This window comes from Leucopleurus acutus, assembly GCF_964270905.1.
Source record: "Leucopleurus acutus genome assembly, chromosome: 10".
NCBI classification, from domain to species: Eukaryota; Metazoa; Chordata; class Mammalia; order Artiodactyla; family Delphinidae; genus Leucopleurus; species Leucopleurus acutus.
In genome coordinates, this window is record NC_139153.1 from 13,491,827 (window position 1) to 13,511,952 (window position 20,126).

Genomic DNA, 20,126 nt, shown 5'->3' on the forward strand with positions numbered 1-20,126 from the left:
ACTATACAAAAGGACTTGGGTTTTGAGTGGTGTGTCCTGTTTTCACTGCCCTGTCATGGCAAATCAGAGTGTGAACGCTTCACAGCAAATACCCTCGTCAGCAGGTTGATGAGATACAAGCACCCACCTCTTCCCATCTTCCACCAGGACACGGTGGATGGCCACCTCCCTCCCAAGAGCCTTCATGGTCACAGGCTCAGAACAGTGGTTCTCAACGACAGCCTTTCCAATAACGATTTCAGCCCCATCTGAAATTTAGCGTTTGCGATGCGCTGAGCTCGGCAGGGGACGCGCCGGGGAGACCAGAGGGGGAAGGGCAGTTTGCCAAGAGCTCAGCCACCTGAGCCTCACTGAAATGCCTCAAGGCCTGAAGCTGTTGATGCAGTCTGGGGAGGAACTCCGTGTGGGCCGAGAACATCCTGATTAAAAATCCAAACGTTTTCATGGGGGAGGCTTGTACGTGTCAGGCCCATCTGCTGATGGAATTAACAACCCTTAGGTGCTAATTTGTTAAAGAAAAAGTAGATATCTGGAAGCGAGAACGGAGAACTGAAAACAGTCTTTGAGCGCACGACTAAAGGTGAAAAACCTAATTAGAATAGGACTTCGTGTCAGCTCAAGGGTCTCCGTGACGACCCTGTGCTATTCCTGCTTCCACAGCCTACAGACCAAGTTCCAGGGTACCAAGTTTTCAAAAACTATTTCTTGTTAAAGAATTAACGGTGTTTTTTCCCACAGTATCCCCCTTTTAGGTAATAGATATGAATGTAAATGCAGTTCAGAACGAGCAACGCCGAACAGAATTGACAGTGAATTGTCTGCACGTTGAACAGGAGCACATTTCTCATTTTCCCCCCAGACATTCTCATTCTTTGTCCACACTACTGTCTGCATTATCTCTCAGCTAGGACCAACGCAGCAGCCTCTCAGTATCCTGGCCTCTGGTATTACTTTGAAGCATCTCAGCAGAAGCACATCGACCTATATCACCCCTGCGCAAAACCCTTAAATAACTCCAGCACCTTCAAGTTCAAGCTCCTTTTAAAACAAAGTCCCCTCTGACTTGGCTTCTCTGTAGCTCTCCAGCCACGTCCCCGGGGAGCACCCCTGCATCACAACTACCCTGTCCCTCATCCGTCCAAGCCGCGGCTGAAGCTTTCTCTGATGGACAAGCCCTTTCAATCTTTTTTTTTTCCCCCCATCTTGTAGACAGTTTAGCTTCTAAATCTCGGCTCTTTGCCACCAGGAAGTCTATGTTCCCCCAAGTACCTTCTGTTGCGTTCTATTTTATCACTTATTATTTAAAATTTTTCTGTCTCCTTTAAAGGAGAAACACTCCGAAATCGAGAAGGCGGCCCTCTTTATCTTTGTGTCCTGAACAACTGCGTAGGAACTGGTTGAACTTATACCATGAAAAAGAAAGTCAGTTTCTTAAGCGTAAGCCAGACTAGACAACTCTATTCAGCTCAGATCGAAAGAACCGAACTCTAGGCAGCACTCTCTTATTAACGCTGTGTGGGAACAGTAGAAATATCACTAGAGTCTAACAAAGAAGTTACAAGAACTCACGGTTGGCGTGGCTCTCCCTTCAGAAACGCCTGCCTCGACCTCAGCGGCCGGCCTGCATCCGGGCTCCCGGAGCCTCTACCGCCCACCGCCCTTCCGGGAGCCCGGACCGCCCTTTCTGCTCACGTGACTCACGTGCCTTTTGTTACAGTTCCAGTGGGCTCTTTTCCCCGTGAAGGTGTATTATTCGTTTTCTTTCAGTTATTAAAATGAAAACCCAAGATCTGTCCCTGCCAGGTGATAAAATGAAAGAATGCATAAGCCTGGGGGAAAACTGTGGGTAAGAAATCAACACTTACGCAACTGGTGTCATAGTTCAAAGGTCGGCCAGCTTCCTCTTAAAGGGCTCGACGACAGTAAACCTTTTCAGCTGTGAGAGCCATCCGGGCCTAGCTCCCTGGACCCACACACACACCCCATCCTCGGAAAGGGGGTGGGAGAGTTCAGCAAACCAAAGAGAGCTTAAAACAGCAAACCTCGTGCGGGCACCCTAAGAAGCCTCAACCTTCAAAGAACTGATCACACATCGGCAAGACCCTGGAATTTAGCACTAGAAACGAATTACCTCAATGAGCAGGCAACTTCTTCCCTGCATAAACTTGCCAGATGTAGCAAATAAAAATAGAGGAGGCCCAGTTAAATCTGAATTTTCGGTAAATGTTGCATGAGACATGCTTATACTAAAAAAGTACTAGTTTTGAAATCCAAGTTTAACTGGGCCTCCTGTACTTTATCTGTCTACCCTGATCTTGTAGGATAGCCCGAGTGTGAAAAACAACTCTGAGGCACCTGAAGCCAAGTAAAACAAACAAAGCCCCTCCTTTGTAGTTGAAGACGTCCAAGCAGCTGAGCTAGACCACTGTGGAGCAAAGAACTCACCACACCTGAGCTGTATGGGTTCTCTCTGCAGGAACCCTACACCTGGGAGCCCTGCCCGTGCCCCGATCACTTTTCAACAACCCGGTGTACAACTTCCTAGGAAGCTCACTACCCTTCTTGTTGGGAACCGGTATCCTTATCTATCTATCTATCTATCTATCATCTCCCTTCCTCCCTCCCTCCCTGTTGGTATAAATATCTAACTTTTTGGAGAGAGGCCTGGAGTCACAAGCCACCAGCATCTGAATTCCTGGCCTCCCTGGTCAGCTGTGTGACCTGGAACAAACCTGTAAACCTCCCAGCCTTGGTCCCCCATGTACCAAAAACGAATACTATGTGGGAACTAAGCCAGCAGGATGACTTGCAGAGACTGGCACATACTAAGAGCATCACTGTTGTCCGCAATTACTATTATCATTGCATTTCTCTGTATTGTGACAAACGCCGTGGCTGGTCTCTTGGCTTCCCCACCCAGTCTCATTCCAAACCAGGTGATTTCACACCGGCCTTAGAGTGTCCCCATCTCCTCCATTCTGCGGCCTTTGTGGGGTCTCCCTTCCTGACTGCCGGCCACTCCCCTGTGCCTAGAACAGGGCCTGGTACACAGAGGGCACTGGGTTCCTCTGAATGGCTGTCCTGTGCCTGGTCCTAGTTCAGAACCCCTCCGCCTCCTAACCTCAACCTCACACAGCTCCCCTCCCCCCTCACCACCGGCTTCATGCTGACTCAGTGTCCTTACTGCCCTCTGGTTGAATTTAAGAGACCAGCTTCTTACCCTCGCTTGTCCTTCGTCTCAGTAAATCCTTATTTCTAATTGTCTGTGTCACCATGGGCTTGTCGTATCACCTCTTTCCCTCCATTTCATGAGTGAAAAGGGGATAAAACCTGCATCTGCTGCTTCTTAGTGTAAAGAGCCCTTTAACACTAGAAAAAAAATTCGAGTTATTATTCTTTGTTAGTTAAAATCCTAAGATATACACATTTCCTGGGATAGTTTTGTATTCCTAACAACCGGTAAGAATATGTAGTGAAAGTCCAATTTACGGAGATTGGGAATATCACATTTCAATTACTTTGGCTTTGCAGTTTCCTGACATTCAGCTCTATCATTTGGTTGACATTTTTTAAAAACTGCTTTCTCTCCGTGTGGTGTATATTAGTGGAGGGCTTCTCATCTACAATGGAGCAGACTGTTGGTGATAAAGAACAGAGGCCGATTTTGTTGAAATTGTGAGCTCTGCTGAGTGTTGTAGTTTATCCTTGAGTTGTGGAATTGGAACATTTATTCTGCATGGCCCATTTAGCATGAGGGGAAAGGGGCCTCCTTTCAGAATGGGCAGTCTGACTGGCACATGGTAATCATATCCTGGCAGGAGGGCAGAGCCTGGGGAAGTCACTCCAAATGGTGCCAGGGATTCTCCACCTTCTAGTTTTGTTAGGGTCAGAGATGGGGGCATACGAGCCTGGTAAGAGAAGTTAAGAATCATAGCCGAACTGTAACCCTGAGATACTCTCTGCCTACAGGGAGGGAGAAGACACGAATGCCAGTGATTTAAATACCAGATAGTGGATAGACAGACACTCATGAGTATTCATGACACGCTCTGGAATCACAGAAACGAGAGGTCAACGCCAGATAGGGAAATTGAGAGAGGCTTTGTGGAAAACTTGGTATCTGACTGAGGACCCTACCGCCTAACTTCTTTTATTAACATTATTACATATTTTTATTTTATTAATTTTATTATTAAAATGATTAAATACTAATATTTATACTAAGAAGTGAAAATACTTAAGAAAAAGATGATAATGGATGTGTCAGGTGAGTTCAACTCATTTTGGTTACGGAACGCACCCACATTCTATGTCGGTTTTTTTGTGACTGTCTCAAGTCACTTGGGAAAAAGAACAATGGCTCATTTATAGAATAGTTTGCTAGTATTTGGAGAGCTGTGATTCTAGAACTTCACAAATGTTATCCTGTCGAATAAGTGGCAATTGTCTGAATATGTAGGCCCCCATGTGTGTCATTTTGTATAGAATAATTTGGGGTAGGTCCAGAGATTGACTCTAAGTCTTTGATGTTTAAAAGGCTTGCTCCTGAAATCACTATGGGTGGCCAGAGGATTCTTCAATTGTCACAAAGGAAAATACAGCCAATTCTTAAATCAAGACTACAATAAGATATCACCTCACACCAGTCAGAATGGCCATGATAAAAAGTCTAAAAACAATAAATGCTGGAGAGGGTGTGGAGAAAAGGGAACCCTCCTACACTGTTGGTGGGAATGTAAATTGGTACAACCACTATGGAGAACAGCATGGAGGTTCCTTAAAAAACTAAGAATAGAGCTACATATGATCCAGCAATCCTGGTCCTGGGTATATATCCAGAGAACACAGTTGTCTGAAAAAATACATGTTCATTACAGCACTGCTTACAACAGCCAACACATGGAAGCAGCCTAAACGTCCATCGACAGATGAATGGATAAAGAAGATGTGATACATATACACAATGGAATACTACTCAGCCAGTAAAAAGGAAGAAATAAGGCCATTTGCAGCAACATGGATGGGACTGGAGATTATCATACTAAGTGAAGTAAATAATCAGACAGAAAGACAAACATCATATGATATCACTTATATGCGGAATCTAAAAAAATGATACAAATGAACTTATTTACAAAACAAAAACACTCTCAGCCTTAGAGAATGAACTTATGGTTACCAGGGGGAAAGCATGGGGTTAGGGGGAGGGGTAGATTGGGAGTTTGGTATTGACATGTACACACTGCTATATTTAAAATAGATAACTATTCATGGAAAAGACTCTGACAAGTACAGGTTTCTGGTAACTGACTATACTGCTGAACTGAATAAATAAGCATTTTCAGAACACTAATGGAAAACTGATGAACTCATAAAAGTGCTAACAAAAGATCAAGATGAAAAAAAATTAATGACATGGGACTGAGTGAACTGATGAGGATGATTATAATTTTTGTGACTTTCTGTTTGAATAAAAAAATAATAAAATAAAATAGATAACTGACAAGGACCTACTGTTTAGCACAGGGAACTCAGCTCAATATTCTGTAACAACATAAATGGGAAAAGAATTTTAAAAAGAATGGATACATGTATGGGTATAACTGAATCACCCTGCTGTACACCTGTAACTAACACATCATTGTTAATCAACTATACTCCAATATAAAATAAAAATGAAAAAAAAAGAAAATACAGCCAATTCTTGATTATCTGTGTTAAATGAGGTGAACAGTCGCATTGAGAATCCGATATGGTATGCAAAAATCATCTGGTGGTTGATTACATTAAAATACTTTAAAAATTACATGACATTTTAGTAGCGAATTATGTACTATTTATGTACTTTTTAGAATTCAGCATTCCTGCAGCATATCTGCAGTAAAGTACGGGTGGTGGGAGAGACTGGGAAAAGGTTCATCAGGATAGAAGGCTGCTTCCCAGATGTAAATAACCAAAATTTGACGGTAGGAATAACTCAATCATTACTTTAAGATAAAAGCTTACGGCAGCTCCCACCTCAGGCTGGAAGAATTCCAAGCTCACCTGAAGATAAAGTTTATCACCCATGTCTTCTGCTCCCGTGGAAAGAAGCTGTTTCGTACACAGGGTCTGTGGGCTTTATAAAAACTCAGGAATGCTGAGAGAATCCACTTACCTGGCAAAATAGAATCTCCTTTTATACAGTTAAATCACAGGTGGACTTTTCACACACAAAATGAGCATCAGAGGAAGTGCTGGGAAAGATTAAATAAGCAAAGCAAATAGGCGCTTTTGTAGTGCTTCTCCTTCAGAGTCACTGTGCAAAACTCCCAAGCAGTAATACATCCCCCCCTGCACATATTAACTGGTACTAGGGGCTGGGGAATCCTGCCTGGAGGGCTAAGCATAGAGAGTGTGCTGCTTAGACCTTCTTAGCGTTTATTATCCCATCTTCTAGAAACATCATCTCAATTTTCCTTTAACAAACTCTCTCTCCCTTGAGTGCATGATCGAGATGCTCAGGCGGTATGACACCAATTGGATCGATCAGCCTCTTCTAGGAATTTGGATACTGAACAGTGGCATCAAAATCAGAAACAGAGCCAATTCATCCCCACAGTCGCTCCCCCAAAAGACTTTGCAAAGTTCCTGCAGGCTTGATCCTCGGAGTGGCCTGCTTCTTATTCTCGCCAAGGCTTGGGCATTCAGTGTCTCCTTGGCTCATGTTATCTGACCGGGGTCATTCCTTTTTGTTCGCTCAGGTTATCCAGAGTTGCTTCTGTGGCTTGCAACCAGTGAGCCTAACCTGCAACAACCATGGAAACCAACAAATCAGACACGTTTGGGTGAAGGTGTCCACGGGGCACTTTTAAAAAACATCTTGAGCTCGGTCAGACTCAGCTAATCCAGGGCCTCATGTATCAGATGATGAAGCTGAGAGATTAAAGGACTTTTTCAAGGCATCAAGTCAGAAGCCAGGCCTTCTGACACTTTCTGCCACCTTGCAAACTAGTGACACAGTCTCCTCTGATTGGTTCACTAGGGCACACAGGTAGGCAACTGATGCAAAATGCTACTTCAAAGACCCTTTCGATCAATTAAACAATGATTATTTATTGCAAGGCACTGTGCTAGGCACTATGGAGAGTACATGGAAGATAAGACCAAAGTCCCTGCCCTCAAGGAGCTTACAATCTAGTTGGGAAGACAAGGCACACATACAAGGAAAATTAAGTAACAATACAGGAGTTAAGTTAAAATGCAAGATAACAGTACAAGAGATTTCCAAAAGTAGTACCTGATTAATTACTAAATGAGGGGTATCGACAGGGCTTACAGCTCATTCAGAGGAAGGATGTCACCAAGGACTGGAGTGTGGGAAGGCTTCACAGACGAGCCTACCCTAGGACAGTGGGGATTCAGGTGATAAAGAACAGTGGGGGGTATTTCAGGAAGGGGCAACCAGGTGCCCAAAAGGCACAGAGGTGAGACCAAAAGCGAGCAGTGTTCAAGGGCCAGTGAGGACTCTGTGTGGCCGGGTACAGAGTTAAGCTGTTATTACATTAAGAAGGGCCTCAAGTTTAGATTCTATCCTTTTAGCAGCGGGGTTGGGGAAACCTTAAAACAACAGATAGCCTTAGATTAAATACAGAAAAGACTTAGCTAATGCAGAGGATCTATTCAAGTTTGATCTTCAGGACATTTATTTGTGGATGTTTGTCCCTCTCTACCTCCAAAGAGGATCTGCAATGATGTTTTCAGGGTTGTCAATTCCAAAGGAAGAGCTCTGGGTCAACTAGCTTTGGATCGTGACCAGAGACTTCTGAGTCCCTCTATGATCTTAAATTATAACTAGCACAAGGGTGAGCTAACAAATTCCCTGACAGGCAGGCAGGAAAAATGCTCCCAAAAGACAAGTATCTTTACAAATGACAGAATATTTATTAACAATACCTTTAAAAAGAGATTACATATGCTAGATCACTGGTAAATATTTACACTGGGGTTGGGAACTACCTGGGGTATCTTTTTTTTTTCATTCATTTTATTATTTTGTTGATTTTTTTTGCATGTGATTTAAAATTTTGTTTTATTTTAACATAGAAGTAACCATATCAAACTAAGAAAGGAACACAGCTTGAAATACTGACAATATTTTTTTTCCAGTTACCACCCTAGTTTTTACACAAGTGGAATCCTGATTATGACTTTATTGGATAAATATAGCTAGAAGGTTGAAAAGTTAAGGAAAAATGACAAATTACAGGCAAATTTGAGCTCTCTGAGAAAGAAGAAAAGGTGGCAGCATGTCTACATGTGAAAATTTTTATAGAAAATTTCATTGCCTTTTATATGCACTGTTCCACTAGTGTCAGCTTACAAAACCTCCCCCATTATTACAAATAGTTCTTTTCATAAGAATACAGTTTTGTTGATATTGTCATTTTCCAATGTGTGATTTTAAGACATAGAAGATGAAACTTGTAAAGCAATGAGGCTACCTATTGCAAAACAGGAGACTCATTGAGATACCACACCATTGTACTAAAGATCTTTTATAGAGTCATGAAAAAAATTCTTTGTGGCAGCTAGGTGCTGAAATAGGAGAAATCTGCCAGACTCCATACATAATTTTGATTCAAAAGAAGGGCTCTATTATTAAAGAGATACACATATTATCTATAAGAAATTTTGTAAAGAAGTTACGAATCCATCAACAGAGAATTACCCTTTTTGTTGTTAAATGTACATTCAAGACAGATACATTTAAAGACAGTAAAATTATCTTTTATCCTTTGAAAGACATGGTTGACTCTATTAACTTTTGGTCTATGTTACTACAGGATATTTAACTTCCAATGTCATGTCTAAGATAATGCTACTGCTACAAAGACAATGTTAACTGAGTTGAGGGAAAAGAAAGTCTTACCGTAGGATGCTAAATTCAGGGATGGGAATATTGCACAAGGTGCCTCTTGGGCAAGTTAGTTTAGGTTTTGAGATTGCAGCCATTCCTGAAACCATCTCAGGTTGTGTTGAACAACAGAATTCACAACAGGGCTGGAAAGCATATTGTACGTGGCAAAACGACTTGATTCAGTACATTAGTCATCCCAAGAGTCATTTCCATACAGCAGCCTTGAGTTACAGACCAAGTCTTCAGCTGTTCTGCCACTAGACCCTTATAAAACTGTACAAGAAATCTGCAATGTATTTACCAAGGTGAGTTTCCAACTCTGTCTTTAAAGGAACTATTTTCAAATAATAACCATATGATTGTGTTGCCCATAGCATTTTACAGCAGAGGAAAAAAATTAATATCTACATTTCATGTTAACTTTAAAAAATTCTATAAAACACTAAATATATAATAAAAAATATGCATATAAGGACATATGTAAACTGCTTTGGTAACATCATATTACAGATGTCTTCAGTGCATTGCAGAGTTTCCAAAGAAACTTCAGACAAAGCTGGATTTGCTTTGAGGAAGTACTGTAGAATGCCATTCCTAAAGAAGCAAAAAACATTTTTTTTTCCAGTAATAAGATGTACTTGAACAACAATATTACTTAGTACTGGGTGTCTTCAAAACAACTAGCTAAATGTTGCTTATATTATAAACAGCAAGTCCTTTAGAGAACTGTTGTCATAAACTGGACCTGGCTGTGAGGGAGATCATGATCGTACTGATGGCCGACAGCGTGCATGCGTTGGAAGTGGACGGCCCCGCTCCTCTTGCATAGGCATCTGGAGAGAGAAGAAATTTACTCACCTCGGCAACAAAGGGAGGCGGGGCCCCAGGGCTTTTGGAAACCGAAGAACTGTCTGAAGTCTACTGGAAATGACCATCTCTTGTTGACTTTTTTAGTCTCAGTTCTATGACCCCCTAGCTATGAACCTGGAAGCAGGTGGGGGACATCTCTGGATCTCTGTTTAAGCATCTGTAAAAGGAGGGTGTCCCCCTCTAACATGAGAAGAAACTTCAATATGACTGGTAACATTACTGATAAATACTATGATATCAATGATGCAGCAAAATAAACATTGACGTTCCCTTTCGAATTCAAGCTTAATGCCGGGTACAGAGCCACATGACATTTAATTCCTATAAAAAACCCTGAAGACCTCTGGTATGGTTATCACACCATTTAACTGCTAAGGAAATGGAGGCCCAGAGAAGTAAGATAAGTCTAAGATTACCCAGTTAGTAAATAACTGAATTGGGATTCCAACTCATGTCTGTCTAAACATACCTCTTTTTTTTTTTTTTTTTGCCCAACAAGATAATCTCAATCCTTTTAAAACTTTTTCTTATACATCTTACATTTTTTCACAGTAAGAAGTTACCAACTGTCATTTGAGGTTTTATCAAGATTGAAAGATCTCTGACCAACAAAATGGAAAACCTCTTGAGAAAGAGATCATGTTTTGCTCACAGTTACATCCTTATCATCTAATAATTTTACCAATAAAATTGCTTAAAATGTTTTTGTAATGAATTAAACCAAGAATCATCAGTCAGTCTTTAAAAAAAAATAATCCTTGCAATGATAAGGAAGTATGAAGTCAGATTTAAACAAAGTGAGATAAATTAATCCCAAAACAAATTCTCATCTTGTGTTTTTTTGGCCTGGAGATAATTTCCACATCTCACCATAAATCTGGTTCCTTCCAACGGAAGTTAGAGTCCTCTTCTGATATGTAGAAACCAATTCTCCCCAGTGTTTTAAAAGACAAAAATGCCTTTAGTGTTTGTATGCAAAAAAGGTGCAGTAAATATAAACCTCACCTGGAAACTGGTAAATTACTCCTGAATTCGGAGCATGTCTTGGGGCAGCCTTGGTTTCCCACCTGAAGTCCTGTTCTATGTCCATTAACATTAACAAGTGCTTATTCAGAAGAAGGGTGAAATGACCATTAAACATTTTGTTTTCTGATTTGAGGCATCCAAATTTTATAGATGTAATTAAAAAGGCTTAGTGGATGCCTTACTAAAACTTGATGTCAGCAAGAATACTAGACCCTTTCCTCATCTGAAAACTACTACGATGGACACTTGGCAAAGGGGCTGAAGCTCAGAACTCTGTAGTGAGGGTTGCCCATGATTTAAAATATCGTATCTCCACTGATGGCTTGAAAGTTCATATCTCCAGCCTTCACTGAACCCCTTATCTCTAGACTGTTAAATCCAAAGGCCAATGAAAATCTATACTTAGATACCTAATGGCAATCTTATACTTTTTATTATTGTGGTAAAATACACATGACGTAGAAGTTACCATTTTAAAGTGTACAATTCAGTGACATTAAGTTCACTCCAATGCTGTACAACCGGGACTATAAGCTAGTTCCAGAACTTTTTCATCATCCGAATGGAAACCCAGTACCCGTTAAGCCACAATTCACACCGCTGGCCAGTCACTACCAGCCACTAATCTGCCTCTATGGATTTGCCTGTTCTGTTTTTTTTTCTTTTAATTTCAAATAAATAAAATCATACAAAAAAAAAACCCAAAAAATAATATGCTGCTGAGATATTTGCAAACATAGTATTTGAAAACTAAGTTGAATGTACTTGGCTCAAAAAAGAACACACTCTTCAACAGTCTTTGTAAACAAAGATAATCTTGACTATCTGTAGACATGTGCATTTATGTACATATGTTACATACGCATGTTCAAAATAAACAGTGTCAAGTTCAAAATATTTTCGGCCAAAGACATTATATTGTGTCACTACGGACACGTTTCCAGAGCATTTTGAAGAACGCTTTGCTTGTTCTTGCTGAGTCATGCTTTTAACTTTCTAAGCTGTAATTTTGGGTTATTGTAGATGCAAACTACATGGGTCCACATGGAAAAGCCTGGGTGACTGATTTGGGGCTGCTTTAAGCTGATCTTTGATAGCCAGCTGATTAAATCAGTCAAAACTAGTCAAACTGTCTTCTGCACAAAACTACCTGAGGTCAGTAAATACCAGTGGTCTGAGGAAGGGGGATGGTATCGTCCATTTTTATTTTAGCTTTTTTTTTTTTTTTTTTCCCGGGCTTAATTTCACCCTAGCCCTGACTCACTGGGAAGCTTAGGAGATAGGGCAGACAGGGAGAAGGGAGGCAAAAAGAGACATTCTTACTTGATATCTTTGGAATTCGAATCTGTTCACTGCTGCTGCCATCTCCTCCATCACTGAATGGCTTAATTTCTATTATATAATCTTCATCAAAAGGCAAAGAAAGCTCCACTGATGTTTCATTTGTTTCAATGACAGATGTGCTGCTTTGTCTGCTCCATCTGTACAAGACCTGCCAATGTGGAAAGAACAGGTATCACCTGCTGTCCTCACAAGGGCCCCAAGGATGGAGCATTCCTTCACTTTCACCTCTGGGCACCCGTGAAACGCAGGGACGCTGAGGTTGTCAGGCTGCCTGCCCACTTGCATTTGGAAGGCTCATTTAATAGCGAGGGGCATGTCTGCAGCCACCACTGATTTCATTATGAGAAAAGAGTTTAAAGCATTGTGCAGCATGGCAGCGGGGCTAGCAAGAGTCTAACAACGTGCTGTGTGGCCTCATGTAGCCTCTGGAAGGTCAGTTAACACACATGGAGAAGGTGGATGTACAGAGCTCAGTTACGCATGAGGGTCTTTGGCATGAGGACAGACTTGGCTGCTGTGTGACCGTGGTCCACTTACTTTCCCGCTCTGAGCCTCACTGCCCACATCTGTAAAACGGGGACAATAACACCCACTTTTCTGGGAAGTCTTCACAATTGCACAGGACTGAATAAAATGAAGGGCTCAAAGGAAGCATGTAAGAAACAGTATCTATGAAGCCTTAAAAGGAACAAAAGGTACAAACATACATGGCAAAGGTTAGAAGCAAAAAGTAAGGTGTAAAAATCAGGCCAAAAGTTATCATTATTATTAATCCTTTGGAAAGAGGACATTTCAGAACAGGGAGAGCATCTCTGAAAGACAAGTGCTATAACCCCCAGAGGACACTGGACCGATTTTTCAGCTACACAGAAAAGAGGGGATGTTATGGGGCAATTACTCTCACTCTAGAAGTGTCTGTAGCTTCAACAGTGCCACTCATGTAGCTTCAACAGTGCCACTCTTTGTTCCCCTTCTTGGTTTCCTCTGGGTCAGAGACTAGGCTGGTAGTTCATGTGAAGAGATAGGCAACTAGCTCTCTTGAAAATGCATTCACCACCTGGCATTGCCTACTGTGGTCACCAACAATTCCCACCAGGAACAAAAGATAAAGGCCCAGAGAGGTGCACCTGCCTTTCTGGATATGATAATTGTGACGAGAACTGTCCCACAAATACTTTCTGACGTTTACAATGAGCCGGGCACTCTATTGACATGACCATATTTAACTGCCACAACAACCTGACAGGACAGGCACGGTTATTCTTTTCTGCAGATGAGGAAACTGAGGCCCAGAGATGTCACAGAGCTGGTGAGTGGTAAGATGAGGGCTCCTAAGCCTGTACTCTTAAATCACCATAACCCATCATTTCTCTTGACAACAACAACAACAAAAAATAGGGTTGGGTAACATGAATGGTTCTGGTCCTGGTTGTGTGTTAGAAGCACCTGGGGAGCTTGTAAAAAATACTGAAGCTGCAGGCCACTGGTTCTCAACAGGGGTGGGAGGGGGGAGGACCAGTTTTGTTCCCTGGGGCATCTGGCAATGTCTGCAGACATTTTCTGTTGTCACAACGGGTGGGCAGGTCCTCCTATAACGCAGAGGACAGGCCCCACAACAGAGAATTATCCAGCTCAAAGTGGCACCAGTGGGGAGGCTGAGAAATCCTTCTCCAGCCTCGCCCCAGCCCTCCTGAGTCAGGCTCCATAGCAGAAGGGTCCAGGCCGTGACACATTGTTAAGAAAGATCTTCAGGGGATGTTCATTCAGTGAATCATGAACGAGATCAGCGTTCTCCAACCTGAGCCTGCATCAGAGTTGCCTGGAGGGCTTATTAAAACACAGAACACTGGGCTCCACCCCAGAGTTTCTGATTTAGTGGGTTTCAGGTGGAACTTGAAAAATCTGCATCTCTAACAAGTTCCCAGGTAACACCATTGCCTCTGCTCCAGAGACCACACTTTGAGAACCACAGGACTGGCTCCTCTTTCCCTAAGACCCACTGTAAATTCTGATTGGCTGAGGTCAGAGACATAGGGTTACCCGCCCTACCACTGCCAAAAAAAAATCAAACACAAGTGAAATTCATAAAAGTCCCTTAAAACGGTTTAGATCCCATTTGTTTCCTGGCATTTCATCACCTTTATTTATGTCTCTCTAATCCAAGGTGGAAAACACAATTTCCTTGAGGTGGAAAGATTCATAAGCGTCCCCCTTCCTTCTCAGAGCATCAGTTGTATCAAACTCAGCATCCCCTCACTACTGATCAGGCTCAAATAAATCCTGAGGCGCATTCAGGACTGTCACAGCATCTCATCACGGCCCTTCAGGAACATGAGCTGGCTGATGGGATGCAAGGGCACACCTGGCTTTGAGGAATAAATTGCTTCTTTGATTCAGCTCTGCCGGAGCACAGAGGATTCAACTCGTTTCAACTGTAAATCCAAAAGAAAGACTTCCAGGAAAAAACTGCCCTTTTATCAGCATTGCTTATCAGTCTTCTAATGATGGGGACTGCAGTGGCACCTAAATAAAGGCCTGTAAAACCTTTATTTACACGATACACTTGGTTCAGCTGATTGACTTAAAGGCTGTGCTTGCATTTCCTATAATCCAGAGTGGAAGACACAGAGGAAGAGTGAATTTGTGGGAATCCTGATAATAGAATCAAACGTTATTGAATGCTTACTATGTGTTTGAACACTTTATATTCTATGTGCTAATAGAGATTACCCCTTGAGGTAGGCACTGTTATTATTCTGATTTTAAAGATGAGAAATCTGAGACCTGGAGATGTTTAGCAATGTGCCCAGGGTCTCATGGCCAGTAAGTGGGGGATCCAGCATTCAAACCCAGGCAGTCTGGGTTCACAGCCTATATTCGTAACTGAGACCAGCTTGGCCACCACTGTGGGCAACTTGCTTCCCCTCTCTGGTCTCTGTCTTCATGAATGCAAAACAAGGGGGGTTAGATCATAGAAAGCTCGTGGCTCATGGGTAACATTTGGCCTGCATATTTTAACTATTGGGCCCTTAGTGGGTTTACATTTTTTTTTTTTGAGTTAGATGTCAACATGTACAAACCAAGAAACTATACATGATAAAGTTTTGGGTTCTACTAAAAACTGGAAGATATGGCCACACTGGTCTACATTCCTGTCTGGCAATAATTGGCTGGAGCTGAGAAGCTGATGCCTATCCTGGACCATCACAAGCTCTGTAGCTTATCACACTCTCCAACACTTCCTATTGTGTCACATTGGCATGTATCTACCTCAGGACCTTTGCATATCCTGTTCACTATGCTTGGAACACTCTCAGAGAGCTGCCTATCTTATTCTCTCCTTTTTTCATGGCCCAATCAAAATGTCACCTCTTGATAGAGCCTTTCCCTGTGCTTTATTTAAAATAATGTCTCTCCTATCTATCCCATGGCACTGTTTATTCTCCTCACTCTGAGTTATTTCTCTTGGTACTACTTTATTACCACTTGATCTGTTTGTTTACAGATGGCAGGCAGAATAGCTGAGTGGTTAAAAGGTGGGACTCTGGATCCAGACTGCCTGTGTTCAGAGCACAGGTCTTCAATATACTAGCTGTGTTAACAACACGGTACCATATACTTGAATGTTGCTAAGAAAGTAGATCTAAAATGTTCTCACCACAAACAAGGAATGGTAATTATGTGATGGGATGGAGGCATTAGTAAATGCTATGGTGGTGATCTTTTTGCAATATACAAATGTATCAAATCAACACACTGTATACCTTAAACTTACACAATGTTATATGTCAACTATATCTCAATAAATCAGTGAAAAAATACTAGCTACGTGAAGTAGGCAAGTTACTAAACTCTATGCCATGAGTTCTTCATCTGTAAAACTGGGGCTAATAACTGCACCTACTTCATGGGTTATTACAAAATTAAGAATTAAAACAGTGCTTGGCACGTATACTGACAGTATTTATTGAAAGGATTAAGCTAACTGAATCCCTTTACATAACCTGCCTGGCTCTGTAGACAGTTTAGTTTGTGATACTGAAACCAGACGCTCTCTTTTTAGCTCAAGTAACATAAAGTAGCTTGACACTTTGTGCTGAAAGAATATTTTGCACCTTAAACTTTCTAAAGTCAACTTCTTTTTGAGACTATTTATGCAAGCAGAAATCCCACGAATCTCAACAATTTAGGTAGAAAACCAAAAATACACACACATACACACAGATGTACTATTTTTACAGAACTATATATATTCCTGAACATTAACATTGTATATGTAGCATTTCAATATCTATAACCAGTTATAGTGAGATTCCTTGGGATCTAAATGAGGATGTGTAGGGAGTCTGGCTCCTCCAGTCCCAGCCCTAAAGGGCAGGGAAGGAACTGAGTCGAACTGGAAATCAAAAGTCACAAAGGGCCGTTTACTACCACCTGGTCTAACCTTGTTAATCCTCTTTCCTCTACTGTCAGCACATGTGGTTCCTGCAGCATTTTACACACTTCATACCCAGCCATGAGTGACGCTTCCTAAGGCATGAAATTCCCAACTCGGAGGTGCCACTCTATTTTTCATAGATATAGTTTAGCTCCAACGTGAAAAACCATATTTGGGGGAAAAAAAAAGCCTAAATCCATGGCTCTTGCTGTGCTGTCTTTTCACTTTTTTCCTGAGATAGTCTGTTCTTTCCTTGATTTCTGGATAGGACTCTATCTTGAGCTGTGGTGTCCTTTTTGTTTCTTTTCTTTTTCTTTTTTTTTTTTTTTTAAATTAAGTCTGTGGTTGAGCCCTTGTGACGAATATATTAAATAAATACGTTTTGGATCTCCCCCATACCAAATTAGCCTGTATCACCCGATCTGCTGCTCACATCTGAAAAGGTTCCATGCTGTCCAGTTGTAATTTGTTCCAATGTTTTATTCTAGCTCTATAGAAATAAAAAGCTTCCCCAATCCTCCGTGAAGCCCCAGTTCTTTTCTGGGAGCTGAATACTGCCGTGTTGGTCTTATACTGCTTGATTCCACCACACCTGCCCAATTCTGTGCTGCTCAGGGGAATCTTCTACATGTCTGCAAGAGTGTCTGTTGAATTTAAAAATATATATATAAGAAGGGCCTCCTTGGAAAAGTGCTACCAAGACAAGCTCATATGAGAGTTTCTGAGAGGGGGCAGGAAGACAAAGAAGTAGCAACTAAATAATACTCATTTTCCAAGTTTTCTTCTAAAAATGCCTATAATCTTTTAGACCCAGTTCACTGAAGTAAAATTCAGCTTGCATACAGATCCCTGCCCTGTGAAAGCTGAGGGCACTCCAAGTCACTTTACTCAATGGCCTTCGGTTTTCACATCTGCGAAAGGAAGGGCTTTGGCTGAATGATCTTCAGGATTTCTTGCCCGACTAACATTTTGCTTGGTTCCCTGAAGTACTTTAGGCAGCTCCCTGCCTTTCAAATTTATTTCAGCACCAGCTTCAACATGAGCTTAAAATCTAGTAAGAGGTTCACTCATGGTGTGCCCCTCCACAGGGACTCCTAAAGCTTTCTGAATTTTTGTTGTGTTTTCTCTCTCTGTTCTACTGGGCGACACTGGAAGCAGGGAGGAAGACTTTCTCGCTCCCATTTTTTTGTTGTTGTTTGTTTGTTTTTTCACTCTCCTCCTTGGTTTGGTTAAATTAGTTCGTCCCAGATCACATCTGCATCTCACTCGTGCTGTGTTCAGTCCCGGCAGTGTTAGCCTGGGTCAGACCCCAAAGTTGCAAGGTCTGTCTTCACTTTTGCCTTCTTTCTTTGCTTTCTTTGAGCCTACGCTCTCCTCTCTCATCTTCCAGCCTACCAAACCCCACATCTCTCTCGTCTTACATAAAACTGATCAGATGAACTCTTTCCCATTATGTCTCACTAAGAGACTAATGATTCAGGAGTTCAAGAAATGAGGGCTCCCTTTAATACCACCACAGTGAATGCATCCTTGGCTTGAGAAATCATGGGGACCATTCAGGCACTGTGCTCGTGAGGCCCACAGTCTGGGGATTCACAATAAGTCATCAGCCAATTACAATTACCCGAGAGGATGGAAAGTACTTTAAAAAAATCTGACAAATAGCGAGAGCTCTGGCCATCAGGGAAGGCTTCTCATCTTAGACCCGAAAGATGAGTGGCTGATTAAGGATGCAGATGTAAGAGGTGGCAGTCCCAGGGAGACGGAATAGAGATGCAAAGGCTCAGGGGAAAATGAAGATACTGGAAGATTTCCCCTTTAATAAAAGAGAAGTGCAGTCCCAGAAAGGTTACATGATTTACCTAAAGTCACATAATGACTAGAGCACCAAAGTGTGGTCGTTTTTGCTCTATTCTGTAAGACCCTTGCAGAAAGTTTGCTTTTACAAAGGGATCCAGTGAAAGGTCTGAAGATTAGTTCTTAGGGAATGTTTCTCTGCTGGCAGAATACAAATCACTGTGCCACATGGATGAAGGAAAAATAGCCCATAGCAGCGAGGGTTTCTGAATCCCTCTCTAATCACATCACCTAAGGCTCTATGGCCAACTATGTCAACTCCCAATTCCAGCCTTAGCTTTACTAACTGTAACTAATGCCTGACAGCACTGTCACTATGCTACTCTCAACAGCTGCATCCAAAAATGTCACCAGACAGCAGCCTGCAGGCTTGATGCATCCTGCAGACTAGTTTTGTTTGGCCTGCATTGCCTCAAAGGTTGTTTAAAAGTAAAACAAAACAAGATACTTAAAATGCCCTTTAATTGTGGCACCAGGGCTACATCCATTTTCTTTTCTAGTTCTTTAAAGTCAGGCTAACATTTATGGAATCAGGCAAACGAATGTCCTAAAACATCCTTGTGTATATGTATGTATATGTACGTATGTGTGTGTGTGTGTATGTGTGTACATACCCCTAACAATAGGAACATGAACAAAAAAGATTAACCATTAGTAATAGGGAGAAGTTACTACTGTTGATTAAAAATACCATCAAGACAAGCACAGAACAAAACTGACAGTAGAAATGTATAAAATGTGGTTCTTCATGATTTTTTGGAGACCCAGCCACAAGGTCTTTAACTATTTCTGATTGTCTCTGCCTGAGCCCGAAGTATAGACGATTCTCTAAATCCTGACCAGCTGTCATGGGCTGTTGACAAAACTCAGACCAAACCACTTTGGTGTTTGGGAGAAAGAGGCTGCCAGAGCGCTGTCAGGGAGAGAGAGGACAGGGTTCTTTTTTTTTTTTTTTTTTTTGCGGTACGTGGGCCTCTCACTGCTGTGGCCTCTCCCGCTGCGGAGCACAGGCTCCGGATGCGCAGGCTCAGTGGCCATGGCTCACGGGCCCAGCCGCTCCGCGGCACGTGGGATCTTCCCGCACCGGGGAACGAACCCGTGTCCCCTGCATCGGCAGGCGGACTCTCAACCACTGCGCCACCAGGAAAGCCCCGAAGACGGGGTTCTTAAGATTCATGAGAACAGTCTGTCCCCGCTAACAGCAGGAGTAGGTGTCTCTGCAAAAAGAAATTACCCACTTTGTATCCTTTTACTTCCGACTCATTATCCAGGGCCTTCACTTGATCCCAATTCAGGATAATTTTGGAGTCCGATGAATTCCATATGATGTTTCCGGGGGGCTGACTTGGCGCTGTAAAAATTTAAGATATACGAAGTCACAGATTATTAAGTCTCAATGGATTCTGAGGAATATCTCCTTCCTAGAATTCGAGAGTGGAGGCAATTTAACGGGCTATTGCACTAATATGTGTCTTCAAGGTCACTAAAATCTGACGAGATACAGCATTGCAAATGGAAAAAGATTCAGTTGGTCGCCTAACATTTATAGCTAAAAGAAGTGGCCCTTCCCAGTGAGGAGAAAACATTGATCTTTCCGTCCTCCGGAGCAATGAATTTTGCATGGTATTCGGAAAGGTTCAGTTAAAATGCTAAGGTAAATCTGAATTTCCATAATGATACCAATTAGTATGC

The 20,126-nt window shown here is 42.0% G+C and overlaps 1 protein-coding gene across 6 annotated transcripts in view; it reads right to left on the minus strand.

The window, feature by feature from the left end:
• Window positions 1-7,746: 7,746 nt before the first annotated feature.
• Window positions 7,747-20,126, minus strand: part of CNTN4 (contactin 4) — a 962,626-nt gene continuing 950,246 nt past the window's right edge. For all 6 annotated transcript variants that reach the window (XM_082847221.1, XM_082847220.1, XM_082847222.1 and 3 more), the window contains 3 exons: window positions 19,673-19,785; window positions 12,119-12,287; window positions 7,747-9,732 (listed from right to left, as the gene is read on the minus strand). In XM_082847221.1, coding sequence (XP_082703347.1) covers window positions 9,632-9,732; window positions 12,119-12,287; window positions 19,673-19,785 — 383 coding nt within the window. In that variant the 3' untranslated portion in view covers window positions 7,747-9,631. The remainder of the gene's footprint in view (window positions 9,733-12,118; window positions 12,288-19,672; window positions 19,786-20,126) is intronic.